The sequence below is a fragment of the Melospiza georgiana genome, chromosome 8 (genome assembly GCF_028018845.1).
Source record: "Melospiza georgiana isolate bMelGeo1 chromosome 8, bMelGeo1.pri, whole genome shotgun sequence".
NCBI lineage: Eukaryota > Metazoa > Chordata > Aves > Passeriformes > Passerellidae > Melospiza > Melospiza georgiana.
In genome coordinates this window covers 36,262,756-36,280,861 of record NC_080437.1, presented here as the reverse complement: position 1 = coordinate 36,280,861, position 18,106 = coordinate 36,262,756, and the positions used below count along the sequence as shown (strand labels likewise).

The following is an 18,106-nucleotide window of genomic DNA, read 5'->3' as shown; positions in this document are numbered from 1 at the left end:
GTTTCCTTTCAGGTTTTGCTATTTTTTTCCAGGTTGTATTTCTGCAGAGTTAATTCTCTTTTTAGGGTTTGTCTCAGCCTGGGACATGAGAGTGGGCACTCACCTCATATCTTTGTAGATGATACAGGTCTATCTATCTATCTATCTATCTATCTATCTATCTATCTATCTATCTATCTATCTATCTATCCATCCATCCATCCATCCATCCATCCATCCATCCATCCATCCATCTATCATATCTATTTCATAGGTAAAAATCAGGATAGTTTTCTATTCCCCCACTATTCTGTGATGAAATCCCATCCCTTCTGGCACCCATCTGTCACAGCCACTGGGAATGTCTGTGGCTCATCCTCCTCACTTTTTACACAGAAAGTAAAAAGCACAACAGCCCTGAGATCAAGAATTGTATGTCCTAACAAAAATAGGACGTTTGGATAGGCAGAGATTGAGATCCTCTCTCCTTACCCACTTCTCCTGATGCTGCCCCACACTGCAGGCATTGAGCTCCTGATCAGGCTGGATCTCCGTTCACCAGTGGTGGCCAATCTTCTGACTCAGTGGGTGCTTAGGATGACAATATTTGGATGAAGGTTTGGAAAAACCCAGCCCAAACAAACCCTTCCAGTGGTGGAAATCCAGCCTTGGTTGGATATTTGGGCAAAGAGGGGTCCCCACCACACTACCTCCAAATTAATAGAGATTTTGCTCATGAGCATTTTGTTCAGACAGGAAAAAGGTTTTTTTTTTTTTCTGGACACTATGAAGAAATAATTTCCTCCCACCAGTTATTTTGCCATTTAATTACTGAAAAGCTGCTGTGTGCCCACTGCCCCCCAAAATTCAGCCTGCATTTACCATGCTGATTGAAACAAATTTAGATTGGATCAAAAGCACATAAAATGTGTGTGATTCATGAAAGCAGAAATAAGGACCATGTTTGAGGTTTATGCTTCTAAAAATCACATGTCATAATCAACACTGAGCCTCCTGGAAAGGCTCAGACATGAGAAGAAAGTCGTAGAATCAGAGAATGATAGAATGGGTTGGGAGGGATGTCAAATCCCATCCGAGTGCCACCCCTGCCATGGCAGGGACACCTCCCACTGTCCCAGGTGCTCCAGCCCCAATGTCCAGCCTGGCCCTGGGCACTGCCAGGGATCCAGGGGCAGCCACAGCTGCTCTGGGCAATCAACAAAACCAATTTTCCAGAACCTCCCAGTCTGCACCAATGGAAATACGATGGGTTTTCCTTTTGCTCACCAGAGTTCTAAAGCTTTAACTCAAACCTGGATCCAAGCCCCCTTGGGGTTCCCGTCCTGCCATGGTGGTGCTGCAGCCTTGGATGTGAGCAGGGCTGGGAGGGGCTGAGCGGAGCGGGATTCCAGGTTGGCTGGAGTGCCCTGCTTTGAAGGGAGAGACAAGATTCCGTGTGGAATTGGGTCATCCCGGCGCCCATCGGAAATGAAAATTGCATCACCGCGCCGTGGCCTGTGCTCAGATAAAAGGGCTGCAGCTGTTCCCCTCATCAGCTCCCAGCAGCTCTGCCCTCGGGGTCATGCTGAGGGTTACTTTAATTAAACACAACCTCCCCCAGCCACCCTGACCTCGGCTGGTGCCTAAGTTGGGTTGAGCCCTATCCTGGACTGGACCCTCATCTTCCTCCTCGCTCCTCCCATGTGCAGGAGCTCCTCTTCCATCCGCCCTGCTGCCATCTGCAGCCAGAATTTCAGCAAAAAGAACAGCCATTCCACCCCAAACAACAGCCCAGCACTGGATGGGCAGCCCTGGCACCTGGCAGCACCCACAGGCATGGAGCAGCATCCCCGTTCCTGCAGGTTGGATGATTGATCAGGGAGAAGAGCCCAGGAGGAGTTCCCCACGCTCCCATCTCCTCCAGGAAAACTCACACAACAAATAAAAAGCCCTGTTTAAAATAACTAAACAAGGCACTTAAAGAGGTTTTAAAAATTGATAACTCCGCGCACGGGATCGATCTTAATTACTGCCCAGGTGGAATTTTTTTTTTTTTCCCTCTTCTGGCTTTTTTCAGCTCAAAAACTCACCCACCTCATTAATGAGAAACGTTAAGGGCTCCTTAACAATGTCCTTTCATCAGCCCGAGGTGCTGCCAGCATCCCGCTCATGTCAATTTGCACCTCCTGGTCCAGCTCCTGCACCCCGGCCGCGAGTGATGGAGCGCAGACACTCGGCTCCAGCTGGGCTGGGCACCTCCTCCAGCCCAAATTCCCAAATTCCTGACTCCGGCCAGGCTGGGCACCTCCTCCAGCCCAAATTCCCAAATTCCTAAATTCCCAAATCCCCGGCTCCAGCTGGGCTGGGCACCTCCTCCACCCCAAATTCCCAAATTCCTGGCTCCGGCCGGGCTGGGCACCTCCTCCAGCCCAAATTCCCAAATTCCCAAATCCCCGGCTCCAGCTGGGCTGGGCACCTCCTCTGGCCCCAAATTCCCAAATTTCCGGCTCCAGCTGGGCTGGGCACCTCCTCCAGTCCCAAATTCCCAAATTCCCAAATCCCCGGCTCTGGCTGGGCTGGGCACCTCCTCCAGCCCCAAATTCCCGGCTCCGGGCGGGCTGGGCACCCCATCCAGCCCCAAAATCTGGGCCGGGGATGCTCTGCATCAGGCTGGGGAGCAGCCTTCCAGAGAATTTCTCCAGGGTGCACATGGAGGTGCTGCAGCCCAGGGAGGATCTGCTGGGGAGCTCAGGCACTGGGATCCCTCCTCAATAATCTGTTTTTCCACAGAAATCTTCTAGTCCTGGGAAGATACGTCATCCCAGAGTGCGTTGAGTGGGAATGGACCATAAAAGTCATCCCATTCCCACCCCTGCCACGGCAGGGACACCTCCCATTGTCCCAGGGAAAAAAGAGAAGAGAGGAAAAAAAGAAAAAATGGAAAAAAAGAAAAAAATATGAAAAAGAGAAGAAAAGAAAAAATAAAAAAGAGAGAAAAGCAAAAAGAAAAAAATAAAAGAGAAAAAAAAAACAGGAAAAAAGAGGAGAGAAAAAAAGCAAAAAAAGAAAAATAAGGAAAAAAAAGAAAAAATAGGAAAAAAGAGAACAAAAGAAAAAAGAGAGTAAAGGTAAAGAGAGAAAAGTAAAAAGAAAAAAGAAAAGAGAAAAAACAGGAAAAAAGAGAAGTGAGAAAAAAAGAAAAAAGGGGAAAAAATAAAAATAAAAGAAAAAATAGGAAAAAAGAAGAAAAAAGAGAAAAAAAAGAAAAAATTGCAAAAAAAGAGAAGAAAAGAAAAATGAGAAAAAAAACTAAGGAGAGAAAAGTAAAAAGAGAAAAAGAAAAAAGTAAAAAGACAAAGAAAGAGACAAAAAGAAAAAAGGAAAAAGAAAAATGAAAAAGAAAAAAGAAAAAAGAAAAGAAGAAAAAAGTAAAAAGAAAAAGGAGAAAGGAAAAAAGAAAAGAAAAAATGAAAAAAGAAAAAAGAAGAAAAAAGAGAAAATAAAGAAAAAAGAGAAAAAAAAAGAAAACAGGGAAGAGAAAAAAAGAGGAACAAGAAAAAGAGGGAAAAAAAAGAGTAAAGAGGAAAAAAAGTTTAAAAAAGGGTAAAAAAAGAGAAAAAATATTAAAAAAAGAGCAATGTCCCTGCTGCTCTGCACAGATGATATAAATTTAAAGTAGGAGGAAAAATGATTAAAAGTGGCAATCTGTGATTTTTTCAGAAAAATTAATCATAGTGGCATTGGGGTGAAAGGGATCTTAAAGACCATAATAAGTAATAATGATAATAATAAAAATAATTATAGTAATAAATGTTAAAAGAAACAATAGTTTAAAATCACCACTCATTTCTAACTTAACATGATTTGGAAAGTGTCCTACTAACAACAGCAATTCCACTGATAAAGAAAATATCAATTATCACTTTTAAAAAATGTTCCCAATGCTTGAGAACTGCTTAAAAAAACGAAATAGAAACTCTGAAGGGCCAGCTCTTGCTCACCCCAATCAGATGACTAATTCCTCTAATTCCAAAGGCCAGGAAATTTGGGCACATCTCGAGGAAGGTCCCCACCACGCCAATGAATCGTTTTTCTGTTCGAGATGCCTCCAGTCTGAGCTCATTGCGCCGCAAACCCGGCGTGCATGGAAGTGATCTGTAACAATCCCGAGGCCTGGGGCCCTTTCCCATTTGGGATTGATACATGGGCTGGAATCTGCATTTTTCATCGAACAGTACAACCAGTGTGGCTGCAGCTCTGCTGCAAATCCGATGCAGGAAATACAAGGGAGTCCTTCAAAAATATTCCCACTTGCCTTGGACTGGCTGCAGAGCTTGTTTGTAAGGGGAAAAAAAAAATAAGAACCTGCTGCAAAATTCAGTTTCTTCCCTGGTCAAGGGCATCTATTTCATTCGCAGTGTAATTCTGCCAAAACAAATATTATTTTTGACTCTTTCACTATCCCTGGCCCTGGGAAGGGCTGGAGCAGCGTGCTGGTCTGGGATGCTGCAGGCCAGGATGTGCCAGGCTGGCTGGGGGCACTGGCAGGGCAGGGAAAGCCAATTCCCAGGGAAAAAGCACAGCGCTGGTGCCTGCCAGGGGGCACGGGCTGGCTTGTCACATACAGAGGGTGTGGGGTGTTTCATCAGCTCCAGACACCGTCCTCAGCCTCACACATGGGACTGGCACCCTGGGCATCTGGGGGGGGGCAGAGTGACCCAAATCCAACCCAACCCCAAATCCCAGCACCTCCTTGGCATTGCATTATTTTAGTTTATTACTACTTTGCTTATATACAAAATATTTATATTATATATATATATACACACACACGCAATTTATCTATCTCTATAATTTGCCTTTTATATATATATGTATATATGTATGTACATATGTATATATGAATGTATGTATACACGTATGCATGTCTATGTATCTGTACCCACACAAACACATGTATTTCACTATAGGCAGATGCATTTTGGGGTGCTCAGGGTTATTTCTGTTCAAAGCCCCCCCAGAGCCCCCGAGCCTGGGGGGACCCGGCCCCGCTGCGCCCCCAGCCCTGCGCCGCGCGCCCTCTGTCGGGCAGCGCCCGAACTGCACCGCCCGGCCCGGAATGTCCCTGTCCCTGTGTCCCTGTCCCCCTGTCCATCCCTCCCTGTCCCCCTGTCCATCCCTCCCTGTCCCCCTGTCCCTGTCCCTGTCTCTGTCCCTCTCCCTATCCCCGTTCCTGTCCATGTCCACCTCTCTGAATGTCCCTGTGCCCTCCCTATCCCTGTCTGTGCCTTTAGCCATGTCTCTGTCTGTCCCTGTCCCTGTCCTTGTCCCCCTATCCATCCCTCCCTGTCCCTGTCCTTAGCCCTGTCCCTGACTGTCCCTGTTCCTGTCCCTGTCCTTATCCTTGTTCCTGACTGTCCCTGTCCTTGTCCCCCTGTCCATCCCTCCCTGTCCCTCTCCATCCCTGACTGACCCTGTCCAAGTCCCTTTCCCTGTCCATCCCTTCTTGTCCCTGTCCTGTCCCGCCGTGCCTGTTCCTGCCCATCCCTGCCTTATCGGTCCCCTCCTTTCCCTGTCCCTGTCCCTGTCCCTGTCCCTGTCCCCATCCCCGTCCCTGTCCATCCCTGACTGTCCCTGCCCACCCCATCCACCTCCACCTGTCCTGTCCATCTTTGACTGATCCTGTCCCTTTTTCTGTCTGTCCCTTCTTGTCCCTGTCCTGTCCCTGCCCCGTCCAGCCCTGTTCTGTCCCCCCGTGCCTGTCCCTGCCCATCCCCTCCTTGCCCCATCCCTGCCCACCCTGAATCCCCGACCCAGAACAGGATTTCTCTCCCAAAATTGGCTGTTTCCCTGGGAAAGGCATCGCCTGCCCCAATCCCAGCACTCCCCATCCCCATCCCCACAAAAACAAAGTCACATCCCTGAAAAAGCCCAAACACCTGAAAATAAAAACCCATTGAGGGATGCAAATGTGGGAAAGGTTAAAGTTGACATTTGCTGCTGCCTGCTTTCGGTGGCAGCATGCATTAGGGATATAAAGAAATAATAAAATACACCCAAACTGTACATATTATAAGGCCGTATTTTTATCTCGGGGTTCTGGTGACACGTACAAACCACTTGAGCTTTGCTTCTGTGCTTTATATCGCCACGAGAAACCCTTGATAAAAATACAGCTTTATATTGTACAGTGGGGTATAGTTTATTTTCCCCATATATCACACCCTGTGTTTTATTTATAAACAGACCCAAAGACACTTGCACATGCAAAGCAGTTTTTTTATTGAAGTAATTCCAAGGTATCAATAATCCTGGATTAACTAAAGCACTGCCACACAATAATTTTTGGGGGGCAGCAATGGCCTTTCTAAAGAGACATCCATGAAAATATGATAAAACACATAAAAAAATCAGTATTTCCATCTTACAATTTACGATTCCCATACTGGAAATTTCAGCTTCTTGTGGCTCGTACTCGCAGAGAACCCTGCTAAAACCACCTCAAAATTTAACTTTAATGTCTCTTGAATCCTTCCAACGGAGAGGCTACGGGAAATAAAGCTTTGGAAAACAGAGACACATGGAAATCGGAAGGAAAACTCGAATTATAAAGGAATGTGCTGCTAATAAGGAAGCAACTATGATGAGCTTTTCAGTATTTTGCCAAATTTGGCTAACCAAGCTGCTTATCCAAAATACACAATTTGTCAGCAGAATCTCTTTGCCTGCTCTACGCAAAAAAAAAAAAAAAAAAAAAAAAAATTCCCATCTTCCAGCCCAAAAAGAAAATGCAGGAGCAAGGAATTCAACAGCTGCCTGCTTCTGCACGGATCTCACTGTGCTCCTGTAACTCCTGCTCAGGTAAAAAACCATTTTATGCCCCAAAGTGGGGAGGGGGAGCCGGGCAGGGCCCCCGTGCCAGGCTGGGCCACTCGCCGTGAGCCAGACACCTCCTCAGGGGGAAGCCTCCACCTCACACTGGCCACGTCCCTCCCACTCCCTTATCCCTGCTTTAATGGACATTAAAAATAGAACAAAACAGGGCTGGAGACGGGAACAAAATCCATGCACAACAGGCCCGGATCGCTGTAGTCATTCTGCTGTAAAATGTAAAAACAAGAAAGGGCAGCCGAGCTGCCTCCCCCAGGACGCATCCCGCTTTTTTAATATAGCGGTGCCACCACACATTTCACTTTGGATGTTGCATTATATTTATGTGTCACTCAAATATTTACCATTTTCCTGAATTCTGCTGGGTGCTGTGAGAGAGAGGGGGCTCGTTTCAGGCCGAGGAGCCGTGGCCGTGTGCCGGGGCTGGTGAGCGGCCCCCTCCCTGTGCCAGCTTCTCCTTGTGCAGCCTCTCGTGGCGCAGCAGCCACTCCTTCATCAGCTGGCCCCCGCCGTAGCTGCCGCTGTCCCCGCTGCTGCGGATCACCCTGTGGCACGGGATGATGATGGGGATCTGCAGAACACCCCAAAAACCCGGGAGGAGCAAAGGGTGAGGCCGAGGGGAGCCAGGAGAAACGGGACGCATCCCTCAGTGATTGTGGGGATGATTACGGAGATGATTATGGGGATCTGCCACAGGCTGGGCTCCATGGGCTTGGTGTTCTCCAGCCTGAATGGTGCTGTGATTCCATGAGAGTGGAAATCCAGCACTGTAAAAGCCAGCAGCTGTGTGGCACTGGGCTGGCAGGGACATGGAGCTCCCACATCAGAGCACAGAGTCCTTCAGCACCCCTGGAGGCCACCCCAGTTCTCAGGAAAAAAATAGCCATGGACAAGAATTTTAATACATAAAAAATGATGTAAAGTCTTTAAAAGGATAAACCTGAGATATTAAATCCCATATATAAAATGTTCCCTGCAGCACCAGGTCCTGCTGAGCCCTCCGTGCCCAGGGTGGGGAACGAAGCCTCACAGACCCAAAATGCACATGGAGAACTCTTTAAATTGGACACTGGGATGGAATTGTTCCCTGGCAGGGTGGGCAGCCCTGGCACAGGTGCCCAGAGCAGCTGTGGCTGCTCCTGGATCCCTGGCAGTGCCCAAGGCCAGGCTGGACATTGGGGCTGGGAGCACCTGGGACAGTGGGAGGTGTCCCTGCCATGGCTGGGGTGGGATGGGATGAATTTTAAGGTCCATTCCCACTCAACCCACTCTGGAATACCAAGATCATCCCAGGACTAGAAGATTTCTGGGAAAAACCAGATTATTGAGAAGAGATCCCAGTGCCTGAGCTCCCCAGCAGATCCTCTCTGGGCTGCAGCACCTCCATGTGCACCCTGGAGAAATTCTCTGGAAGACCAAGGCACTATTTATTATTTAGCAGCCAGTCAATCCAAAATGGGCTGTGAATTTTTAAAGCCTCCAAAAGGAGAAGTTTGATTCCGACCTAACCAATTTTAAGAACTCTTTTTTTTTTTTCCCCTCTCTGCCTTCTACTCCCTATCATTTATAACCACACGACACAGATTCTGCAAAATCAATGCCAGAAGTTACATAATGGACTGATAATGCAGAGGAGAAAATAAACGTGTTTTTTTTTTTTTTTTTTTTTTTTTTTAATTTTTTATTACAGGTGATTATCATAGCTGAAGTACACACCATAAAAACTGCCATCCATCATCTCTAATCACGGGTGTGTTTTGGTAACTGCATAGTAATGGCACTGCAACGGTGGGGCTGGGACAGCATCACTCACCCACAAGGGCAGCTCTCACAAATCTGGGCATCTCCAGTCAAAAATTGTAATTTATTTCTGTGTAGACACGCAGACAAATTGCAGACTTTACCCTCACTTATTTTAATCCCGTTTAATCACACAGTTCAAGCACTGTGGTGTATCTGAGCCTGGGATACACAAACCCCAAAGTAGCTGAACAGGCCAGACCATAAATTGAGAGGGATTTTTTTTGGGGGTGTTCTTTCAGTTTACTTAACTAATTTCAATGTCTGAAATATAAAATCTTAATCTCAGCCCCCATTAAATGAGAATACACACAGGTGCTAATTGTTGATCAGTGTTTAAATAAAAAACTGCTTCCAATATCTGCTTTATTTGGATGTGGCAATGCCACAAGTGATTAATCCATCTGTGACAGCTCCAGTGAGTACCAATAAAAGCTCTGCTCCATGCCAAGCCATCCCACTGCAGGTTTATGACTTCTTCAAAGAAATTGGGATTTTTTTTGCAAGTGTTTTTCTGGTTTGGGGTTTCTCTGCCTTTACACTCCCCGCAGTTACTGCAGGAGGCTTGGCTTGAGTGACAAAGCCATAATAATACACTGTAAAACATCTCTGAGGTTCATTTGCAATTCTTTAAAAACACACACAGTAAAGCAGCAGAGTTTGGTGGCAAGGCTATAAATCTTGGTGGAGAAAAAGCAAAAAAAAAGGACTTTATTTTCAGATGTGGGGTCTTGGATGATCCCTGGGTGGGAGCAGGACCTGCTCACAGCACAGGGAAGTGGGGCTGAGCTGTGACCACCCAGCACACAGAGGGGGTACGAAATTAATGCCACTTTTTCCATGGCCAAAACAAAGAATTCCACGCTGAGATTGTCCCAACACAAGCACCCATCTGTCACCCTGCACAGCTCTGGATGTAGGAGTGGTACAAAGACCATACCAGCGCTGTAATTTAAAAATATTGAATATTGCTTCAGTTTGGCTTAATTGTGGTGACAACGTTCAGCCTACTAAAATAATTAAACCTGCTAAAATTTATTAGGGCCCTAAGGACATTTTAGAGGGAGAACTACCCTAGTCTGGAGCTTTAATGCCTCAGCTACATTTAATGTAATTTTTATCAATAACCAAGCAGCTCATAATATTATAGCACCGCTGAAATCTTCATGCTGCGAAATCTAATTCCTCTCCCCCACGAATCCATCACACGCACAGCCCCTACCTCAAACGCTATAAAACTTCCAAACCCAGAGATTTGTCTCCAACAAAAAAAATAATATGAAGGAGCCCTCGGATCGATGCCGGAGTCCCTCTGATTCGGGCACCAGCTGAATATTTTCTCCAACTTCGCTTTTGTTCTTCTGGGTAGAGGCCCACAAGGGAAAGAGCTTGTTTTCACTCGCAGCCTCATCAATACCTAAATCCTGGTGAACAAGTGACACTGAGAAGCTGTAATCAATAGCTCCCTGTGCGTTTTTTCTTCTGGTCAAATGGTTCAGCACTACTGACAGCCCTGACACTCGGAACATGATGCTAAATCTTTATCAACAGCCATCTGGGTGAGTGGCAGAACAAGGCTGGGCCGGTCATTAGCGCTCCTGGCGATCTGTGAATAAACCAACTCCTCCAGAACGGGTTTGTTTAGGGAAAAAAGGTGGGGGAAAAGCTCCCTGCCCACAGGATGGATCACTCTGAGCTGCTTTTAGGGAATTTCGGCGCTCTGGAGAGGAGGGGAAGGTCCCATGGTGTGGCTGGAGAGCTGCTGATGTGCCTGGCAAAATGGAAACAGCTGAGGGATCACACTGAGACACACTCAGCAAAAAACAGACCCGTGGCTTGCTCATGTCACAGAAGCCCAGACTGGCTTGGGCTGGCAGGGATCTTAAAGATCACCCAGTTCCACCCCCTGCTTTTTCTCCACCTCTTCTCCAGCAGAAACAAATCTCATGGTGTGACCCAGCGTGGGTCTCAGGTTATCACTGGCCACCAAAGGAAGCAAAGGTTTTGGGAATGGAAATAGTAGGGAAAGGCTCAACCCCAGAGGGTGCTGGGCACTGCCCAGGGAATGGGCACAGCCCTGAGGCTGCCAGAGCTCCAGGAGCATTGGGACATCACTGCCAGGGATGCTCAGGTGGGATCTGGGGTGTCTGTGCAGGGACAGGGGATGGACTGGATGATCCTGTGGGTCCCTTCCAGCCCAGGACGTCCCCTGGTTCAATGGCTGAACACACAGGTTCTTTGATGTGTCCATGGTGTTTGAGATCCACCCACCACAATTTTCTCGCCAACGCACAGCTGCTCCCTCAGTGTTCCAAACATTTTGGTTGAGTATCCATGCTGTAGCTCAATGTTACCTCCATGATTCAGCATGCATTGGTGCAATATCCTCGATTTAGGACAGACTGGTACCAGCATCAGGCTGTGCCCCTGGCTGGGGTGAGCCCAAGGACCAGCACAGCTGCAGAGGGCACAAACCCAGTGCAGACAGCTCCGAGTGCTGTGATCAGACCTCTGAGGATGTCTTATTTAAGGCACACAACACTCATTTAGGATGGCCTTGGACTAATCAGTCCAACGTTCTCCATTTCCCATGAGCTTCTGCGATTTCTTTTTGATCCTCCTCTACCAGTCTAATGAGATTTTTAATTGAACTTTATGGGTTCCCTTTGAGGAGCACGGACCTCGCAATCAGTGCGAACCACAGCAAACTCTGGGAAGCCTCTCCTGAGAAAGGTGAGCCATCCCCACCCTGTCCTGGCCAGGAACTGAGGCAGCTGCTGCTGCTGCTGGCACCTCTTCCACCTTCTCGTGAAGCTGAGGGTGGAATTCAGCCCAGGAATTATGTGGAGCATCCCAGCTGCAAGGGGAAACCTGTGGAATGCACTCTACCCAAATAAAAGACCAAGTCTTGTTTCATAGGAGGGATAAATATGCTGGTATCTGCTATCTTGGGTAAAATCACAAAGGTGAGTTTGTGATTTTACCCAAGTGTTTGAGGGACAATGTGATGCCAGCTCAGGGTTGCTTCAAAGGGCCCTTTTCCCTGGTACTGCCACCCTCACTCAATCAGGGTTATCACAAATCCATCCTCCACCACACCAGGTTGCTCCAAGCCCCATCCAAGCCTTGAGCACTTCCAGGAATGAGTGTGGGGTTTGAATGAGGGTTCAGACCCTGGATAGCTCTTGAGCAATTTCTGACCTCTCATGTTTTATCCCACTGGTCCTCTCAGTATTTTCTTTAATCAGATTTCTACGAGGCTGCGAGGTGGAGTTGCAAATTGGGTCAGAAAATCTGTTTTCGCAAGAGCTGACGGCTTTATACACAGAAATAACAAAGGTGAGGGGTTTTTTTTGCAGTGCCACATTTTATCTTTATCTCTCACCTCATGCATAAAATCCCTGTGTACTGCACACAGCCAGCCTGCACACGATGGCTCACAGGCGAAGGACCAGGAGACATTTCTGGGGGAAATATCAGGAGCACTGAGCAGTTGCTCACACTCAGGTGCAAAAGGATGATGTGTGTGTGTGTGTTTGCATGTGGAATAGGGATGGAATTTCAGATTACCTCCAGGAGATGAGCAGTGGCAAAATTGTGGTTTGCGATGGGCAGGACTCTCATTACAGCACTGATTTTTTTTTTTTTTTAATCATCAGCTTTCTATGATGAAATATTGAGGTGGTATTATATTAATACAGCTCTTTTTCCCTACAGCTATACATTATTATCTATAACCACAGCTTAAAAATTTTCTGCTGGGGACAGAAACCACTGCAGCCACGGTATGGGCTGGGAAATGGCAATAATAACTAGGACCCCATTTAAAAAAATTGCAGGAGCTTTGCTGTATATTTTCAGAACTATTTTCATCCTTCCTCACAGGGGAAAAAGCAGGAATTTTCACACCACAACCTGCTGTTACTGCTACTTTGGATGCTGCTGCTCCACTGCAGCCTGAGGGCAAAGCTGGGTACATTTCTAGGCGATGGCAATTACATCTCCTTTTGCACAACACTGGATTGTTATTCTTTGAGAACTGTTTCCTGCAGGTTTGCATTGGATTGCCTTATCTTAATGTACACCAGATTATATTGGAAAGCATTCCATCATATTAAAATAGTTTGTATTGTCAAGTACAATGCGGGCTATTGACAAAACACTGCTCATAGGAGCTGCTTCACAGGGACAGGTGATGGATGCTGCAAACAGCGTGGGCTCAAAGCTTAACCCCACATGCAACTGTGTGGGTGTCCCTGGCTGGGTGCTGCCCGTGGGGAATTGTGGAATGGGATGAGCTCTGAGGTCTCTTCCAACCCAAATTGTTCTGGGGTTCTGTGGCTGTGTGGGTTTAGGGACTGAACTGCTCCTCAAACAGTGCGGGCACATCCAGCTGAGCCCCCAGACCCTCTGAGCCAGGGTGGGGCTGATCCCACCCCATACAGCACCCACTGAGCACCACAGCAGCTGCACACACCCACCCAGGGACTCAGGGGCATAAACGCACTGAAAAGCTAAACCCAGACAAAGAAAAGGAAAAACAGACACAGATCATTTAGCATAAGAACGTTTTTTTCCCAAATCCACAGGCTGAACCAGGAGTGCTGCTCCCTCCAGCTGGTTCAAATTCAGGCAACTCACCTCCAGAATCCCAGACTGGTTTGGGTTGGAAGGGACCTTAAACTCATCCCATTCCACCCCTGCCATGGGCAGGGATACCTTCCATTGCCCCAGGGTGCTCCTGGCCTTGTTTCCAGAATTGTATTTATGCCAGAGTGGACGGCTTTAACACAAGCAAAAGCACTCATACTCTGCCAACTTAAGCCCATGTGGAAGATAAGACTTCCTCAGCCTAAGAATACACAAAGACGTTTGAGAACAACAAACTGTGCAGAGGCTGGTGAGTAACAGAAGTGTTACTCCTCCCAACCCAACCCAACCCAACCCCATAAACAGCAGGGCATAAAATCACACCCACCTGCGCTGTGCATTATTGCCGATAAACAACACCTACTGGCCTTGCTCCTCACGGCAGCCCAGCTTCCAGAGCAGATGAATTTAACCCCTCAGAGCCCTCCAAACCAGCCTGGCCCAGCAGCTGTGCCCTGCACTCACCGGGTTGCTCCTCATGGCTCCCCCCACGGCGCGCGCTGCCCGCCCGTTGCCAGCAAGATCCGCCAGCTGCTTGTAGGAAACCGCCTCCCCAAGCTTGACATCGTTCAGCAGCGTCCACAGCACCTGCCTGGTGAAGGAATCTGCAAGGCAGAGGGAGAGAGCACTGCTGGGCTGCAGAAATGAGGATGGAACAGTCAAAAAACTCAACACAAAGCCTCAATGGCAATTTCGTAATTTAAACTGCAAGAGCCCCGTGCACCATCCTGTTTTGTGCCCTGTATGACTACAGTTAAATACATGATTATTGCAGACAGTGCTTGGAGTAGCTGATCACTATAAAAAAAAGGATTTAAGGCTTTGATTTTCCTATATTTTTAATTTGCTTCGAGTACAATTATCCTGTTAGCTGGTACAATGTGGCTTTTCCCATTAAATTGGCGGAGTATAAATTAGCATAGAGTCAAATTAAAAGGGAAGGAATAAGTGGCTGTACCTCTCTGACAAAGGCCTGGCATCTCCAGCTAATTTCCAACTTCAGCTGGGACGTGCCAGGGACGCCCTAGAGCCAGCAAACTCCGAATTATCCTGGCTGACTGCATTTCATAGTGGGGACCCCCGAGCTACTGCTCAGCACTGCACACACTGCCAAGTGTAAGGACTGGCTGTGACCTTGAATGTCCTGCACATCCTTAATGATGCAGGGGGGAAAAAAAAAATATATAATGTATCGGCCATTATTTTAATTTTAATTCGGCAGCAAATTGCTTTAAGTGTTCCAATTGCTGGAATAATGAATAAGCAAATGCATTAGGAGAGGCTTTCTTTGGCATCTCAGGGTGTCACCCAGCCCAGGGTTGCTTCAAGGAAGGAAAAGGGATGGTCCTGTTTGGATTTGAGCTGGGCTGAACACCTCTGGCTCCTTCAAAGCACTTGGAAAAGCTCTGAGGATCTCACTCTTGGATAATTTACAGAGACGAGTGAGCTGGTGACTGAAAAATGGGAAAAAAAGGGAGAAGAGACCCCTTCCCCCAGCTGAGAGCCTCAACCTTCTGCTCTGGCAAAGAAAGAAACTGATTAAAAACATTTTCTTTCTTTAGTTGTCAAAAAAGACATTGATTACCTTCTGTAGGAAGGTAAAGAAATGTGATTTTGTTCTTAAAGGAAACCCATACGGCGTTATGTGTGTGTTAAATAATAAAAATCACTTCTTAACTGAAGGGAATGATAATCACTTCATTGAAAAAATCTGTTTAGTCTTTATTATAACATTAAGCAAATTAAACATCAGCATAATCCAGGTGATACGAGAAAAGGGTCATCAAAGAAATTAACTTTGTTGTTCATTAATTTACATGGATTAGTAGAGGGCAAAGAGATAGCAAATCTGCTCTAGTTTTTTATGATATAATTTCAAACTGTACACCATTTGTGGCAGTAGGGTGACTTTGGGGTTAATCAGACTGATTTGTCCTTTTAATTGCTTTCTATTCAAAGAAAATTCATTAGATAATGTTCTCTTCAAAATTCATGAATCAATTTAACTGAAGAAACCACATTAACAGCTTTGGGTTCATTAGCACAAGCAGTTGTGTTACTGGCTGATTGCTACCAGGGTTTCCTTAGGCAAACAGGTTTTGTTTACTGTGATTCCTTCAGAAGGGTTTATTCCAAATCAAACTGCTCCTTATTATTTTCTTAACCTGTTTCATCCGCCAGGATTAGCTTTAACCCCCCTGCTCAGGGGTCTTGGGGAGTCACTGCCCCATGGCATCTTCTAAATGACCAGAAAATCCCTTTTTCGCCCTCAGTTTTGGCAGGTTGGGGTGGGGTGGGCCCGAAACTTTTGGGAACCTGTTGGAATCAGGGAGAAAAGGGAGCAGAGCGCAGCTGGACAGGGAGCAGCTGGGGGAGGATGGGGCAGCTGCAGAGACCCAAGGGATGCCCAAATTCCCCAGGACAGGCTGGCACAGGGACACAGATTATCTATTCCCCTGCCAGGGCCATCAGGCATTTTCCATGGGAGCAACCTCTGCTCCCACACAAAACACTCGTGGAGGGTTCAGAAGAATGTGAAATATTTAGCGATCACGCACATCGTTTTGGAAACGCATCTGAAAACTCCATTTCATCCTGCGGGGAGCAAAGGCATTAATTAGTGTAAGCAGCTTCAAGAGGCAGGGCCAGATCCTGTTATTGAACTGTCTGCACGTGTGAGTGCCTGGGAGCACAACCTGCACTCATTTTAGGAGTTTAAGGGTTCAGAATATAACAATATACATAAAGCAAGATGGAGGTCTTAGGGTGGAGGCCAGTCCTTCTTCTTCACCTTCTTCTCCATGGGTTTGGGTGGTTTTGTGTAATTGGATAAAGAAGTCCACATTGCAGATCACAGGCAGCTGGTTATTACATTTAAATTAAAAATAATTTAGGAGTAATTTCTTAATTTCTTAATTGGACAGTTGATCCTTCAAAGGCCTTGTAGAGAGAGACACAGGGCTCAATTTTTAGTTTGTTATTGAAGTGCTGCAGAACTCAGGGGCTGTGAGACGGCGACATGGATAAGAACTGATAAACATCTAAGTCCCAACAAGAAACACCCTCTCACACATTTAATCCCAATCCTGGCAGAAGAAAAAGAAGTGAAGAATTGACATTAGTGGTGATCCTGTATGAGGAGGACACAGAAGGATTGGGACCTCAGTGAAGAACAAGGAAGATAAAACTCAGCCCCATCCCATCCCCTCCCCACTCTCACAGGGAAGGATATTTCCAGATAAATTACCCTGAACCTGTTGTTAATGCCCAGATGCTCAGAGGTCCCTTCCACCAGCCCACTGGGCCTTAATCCTCCATACAAACATGTGAAATCCATGGGGATAATGGAGAGAAAATCAATTTTACTTGAACACCAGCTGTATCATAACTTTTAACAGTGTAACTGAAGGTGGGAATTAGTCCAAAGAAGTAAAACCATAAACTTCTAACTAATAATCATGGAATTATGGAATGGTCTGGGCTGGAAGGGACCTTAAAAATCATTTTATACCACCCCCTTGCCATGGGCAGGTACACCTTCCACTAAGTAATATCTAATCTATATTATTTATCTATACATATATGTTTGTATGTAATCTCTAACAAGGATTTTTGGGTTGGTGGGGTCTCAGTCCCTCAGGATTCAGGATGGATGAGAGAAGAGCAGAGGGACCAGTGCCAGCCCCTTCCTGTCCCCTCTATACCCCACAGCCTGATTTTCCACCCTTTTTAATCTCTTTGATTAGGAGGAATTAAAGACAGACTGGATTTTCCTTCCCCTCAACCCTGATTGCTGGGAATGTTAGTTTTTGTTTGTTGGGAATGTTAGTTTTTGTTTGTTGGGAATGTTAGGTTTTGTTTGTCGCGTTGGTTTATTTTTGTCGTTATTTTTTTCCCCCTGCTTTTCTTTTTGTTTGTTTGTTTTTCCCCTGGAGTTTTGCAAATGCAAAGAACAGTTATAAACACTTGCTCCTCCTCGGCAGCTTTTTCACAGCCTGCCTGGGGTACTGCACAGACAACTTTTCTTGTTTTTTTTCACTCATCGGTTCTCATTGTTATTACTATTAGCAAAAAAAAAAAAAAAAAAAAAAAAAAAAAAAAAAAAAAAAAAAAAAATCCAAAACATTCAAGCACAACAGCTGAAAAATACCCAAATCTGTTTGGAAAACAGCAGCTCCCACTGCAGCAGCAGTTCCCACCTGAGACACAGAACTCAACCTGGCTCTTGGACACGGGAAGAGCAGGTTCACACTCACACTGCAGAAACAACAAATGGTGTAAACCATTAAGCCAAGCAAGAGAGTAGAATTTCAGCAATTTTGAGATTTCCTTGTTATTAAAGCCATGTTAAACCTGTCACCCTACCACAGACTGATCTAGTGATACGTGAAGATATAATTTAATAATTTAATTCAAATGTTTTTCCTCTTTTTATACCCCTGCATCCCTGGCAGTGCCCAAGGTAAGGTAGGGGAGGGCTTGGAGCAGCCTGGGACTGTGAAAGATGTCCCTGCAATGGCAGGGGTGGCACTGGGTGGGCTTTGAAGTCCTTTCCAGCCCAAACCAGACTGTGACTCCATCAAATATCTCAAATACCAGGCACTTTTATTAAGATTTTAGGTATTGCCTGTGCATGCATGCTTGCAAAACGTGATATAATGAAACAGAAATATGACTATAATGTAGAAACTTGCTGTCTGTCTGCACCACTTCAGTGAAAAATGGACCAAAATGCTTCCTTTTAACACCTTGAACATCCAGGCTGGCTCACACTGAGTGCATTAAA

General features: G+C 46.2%; 1 protein-coding gene across 1 annotated transcript in view; it reads right to left on the bottom strand.

Moving 5' to 3' along the window:
* Nucleotides 1–6,729: 6,729 nt before the first annotated feature.
* The window catches only part of MGMT (O-6-methylguanine-DNA methyltransferase), a 133,847-nt gene continuing 122,470 nt past the window's right edge, over nt 6,730–18,106 (bottom strand). Inside the window, exons 5-6 of the mRNA XM_058029284.1 lie at nt 13,786–13,925; nt 6,730–7,441 (exon numbers count right to left, since the gene is read on the bottom strand). Coding sequence (XP_057885267.1) covers nt 7,262–7,441; nt 13,786–13,925 — 320 coding nt within the window. The 3' untranslated portion in view covers nt 6,730–7,261. The remainder of the gene's footprint in view (nt 7,442–13,785; nt 13,926–18,106) is intronic.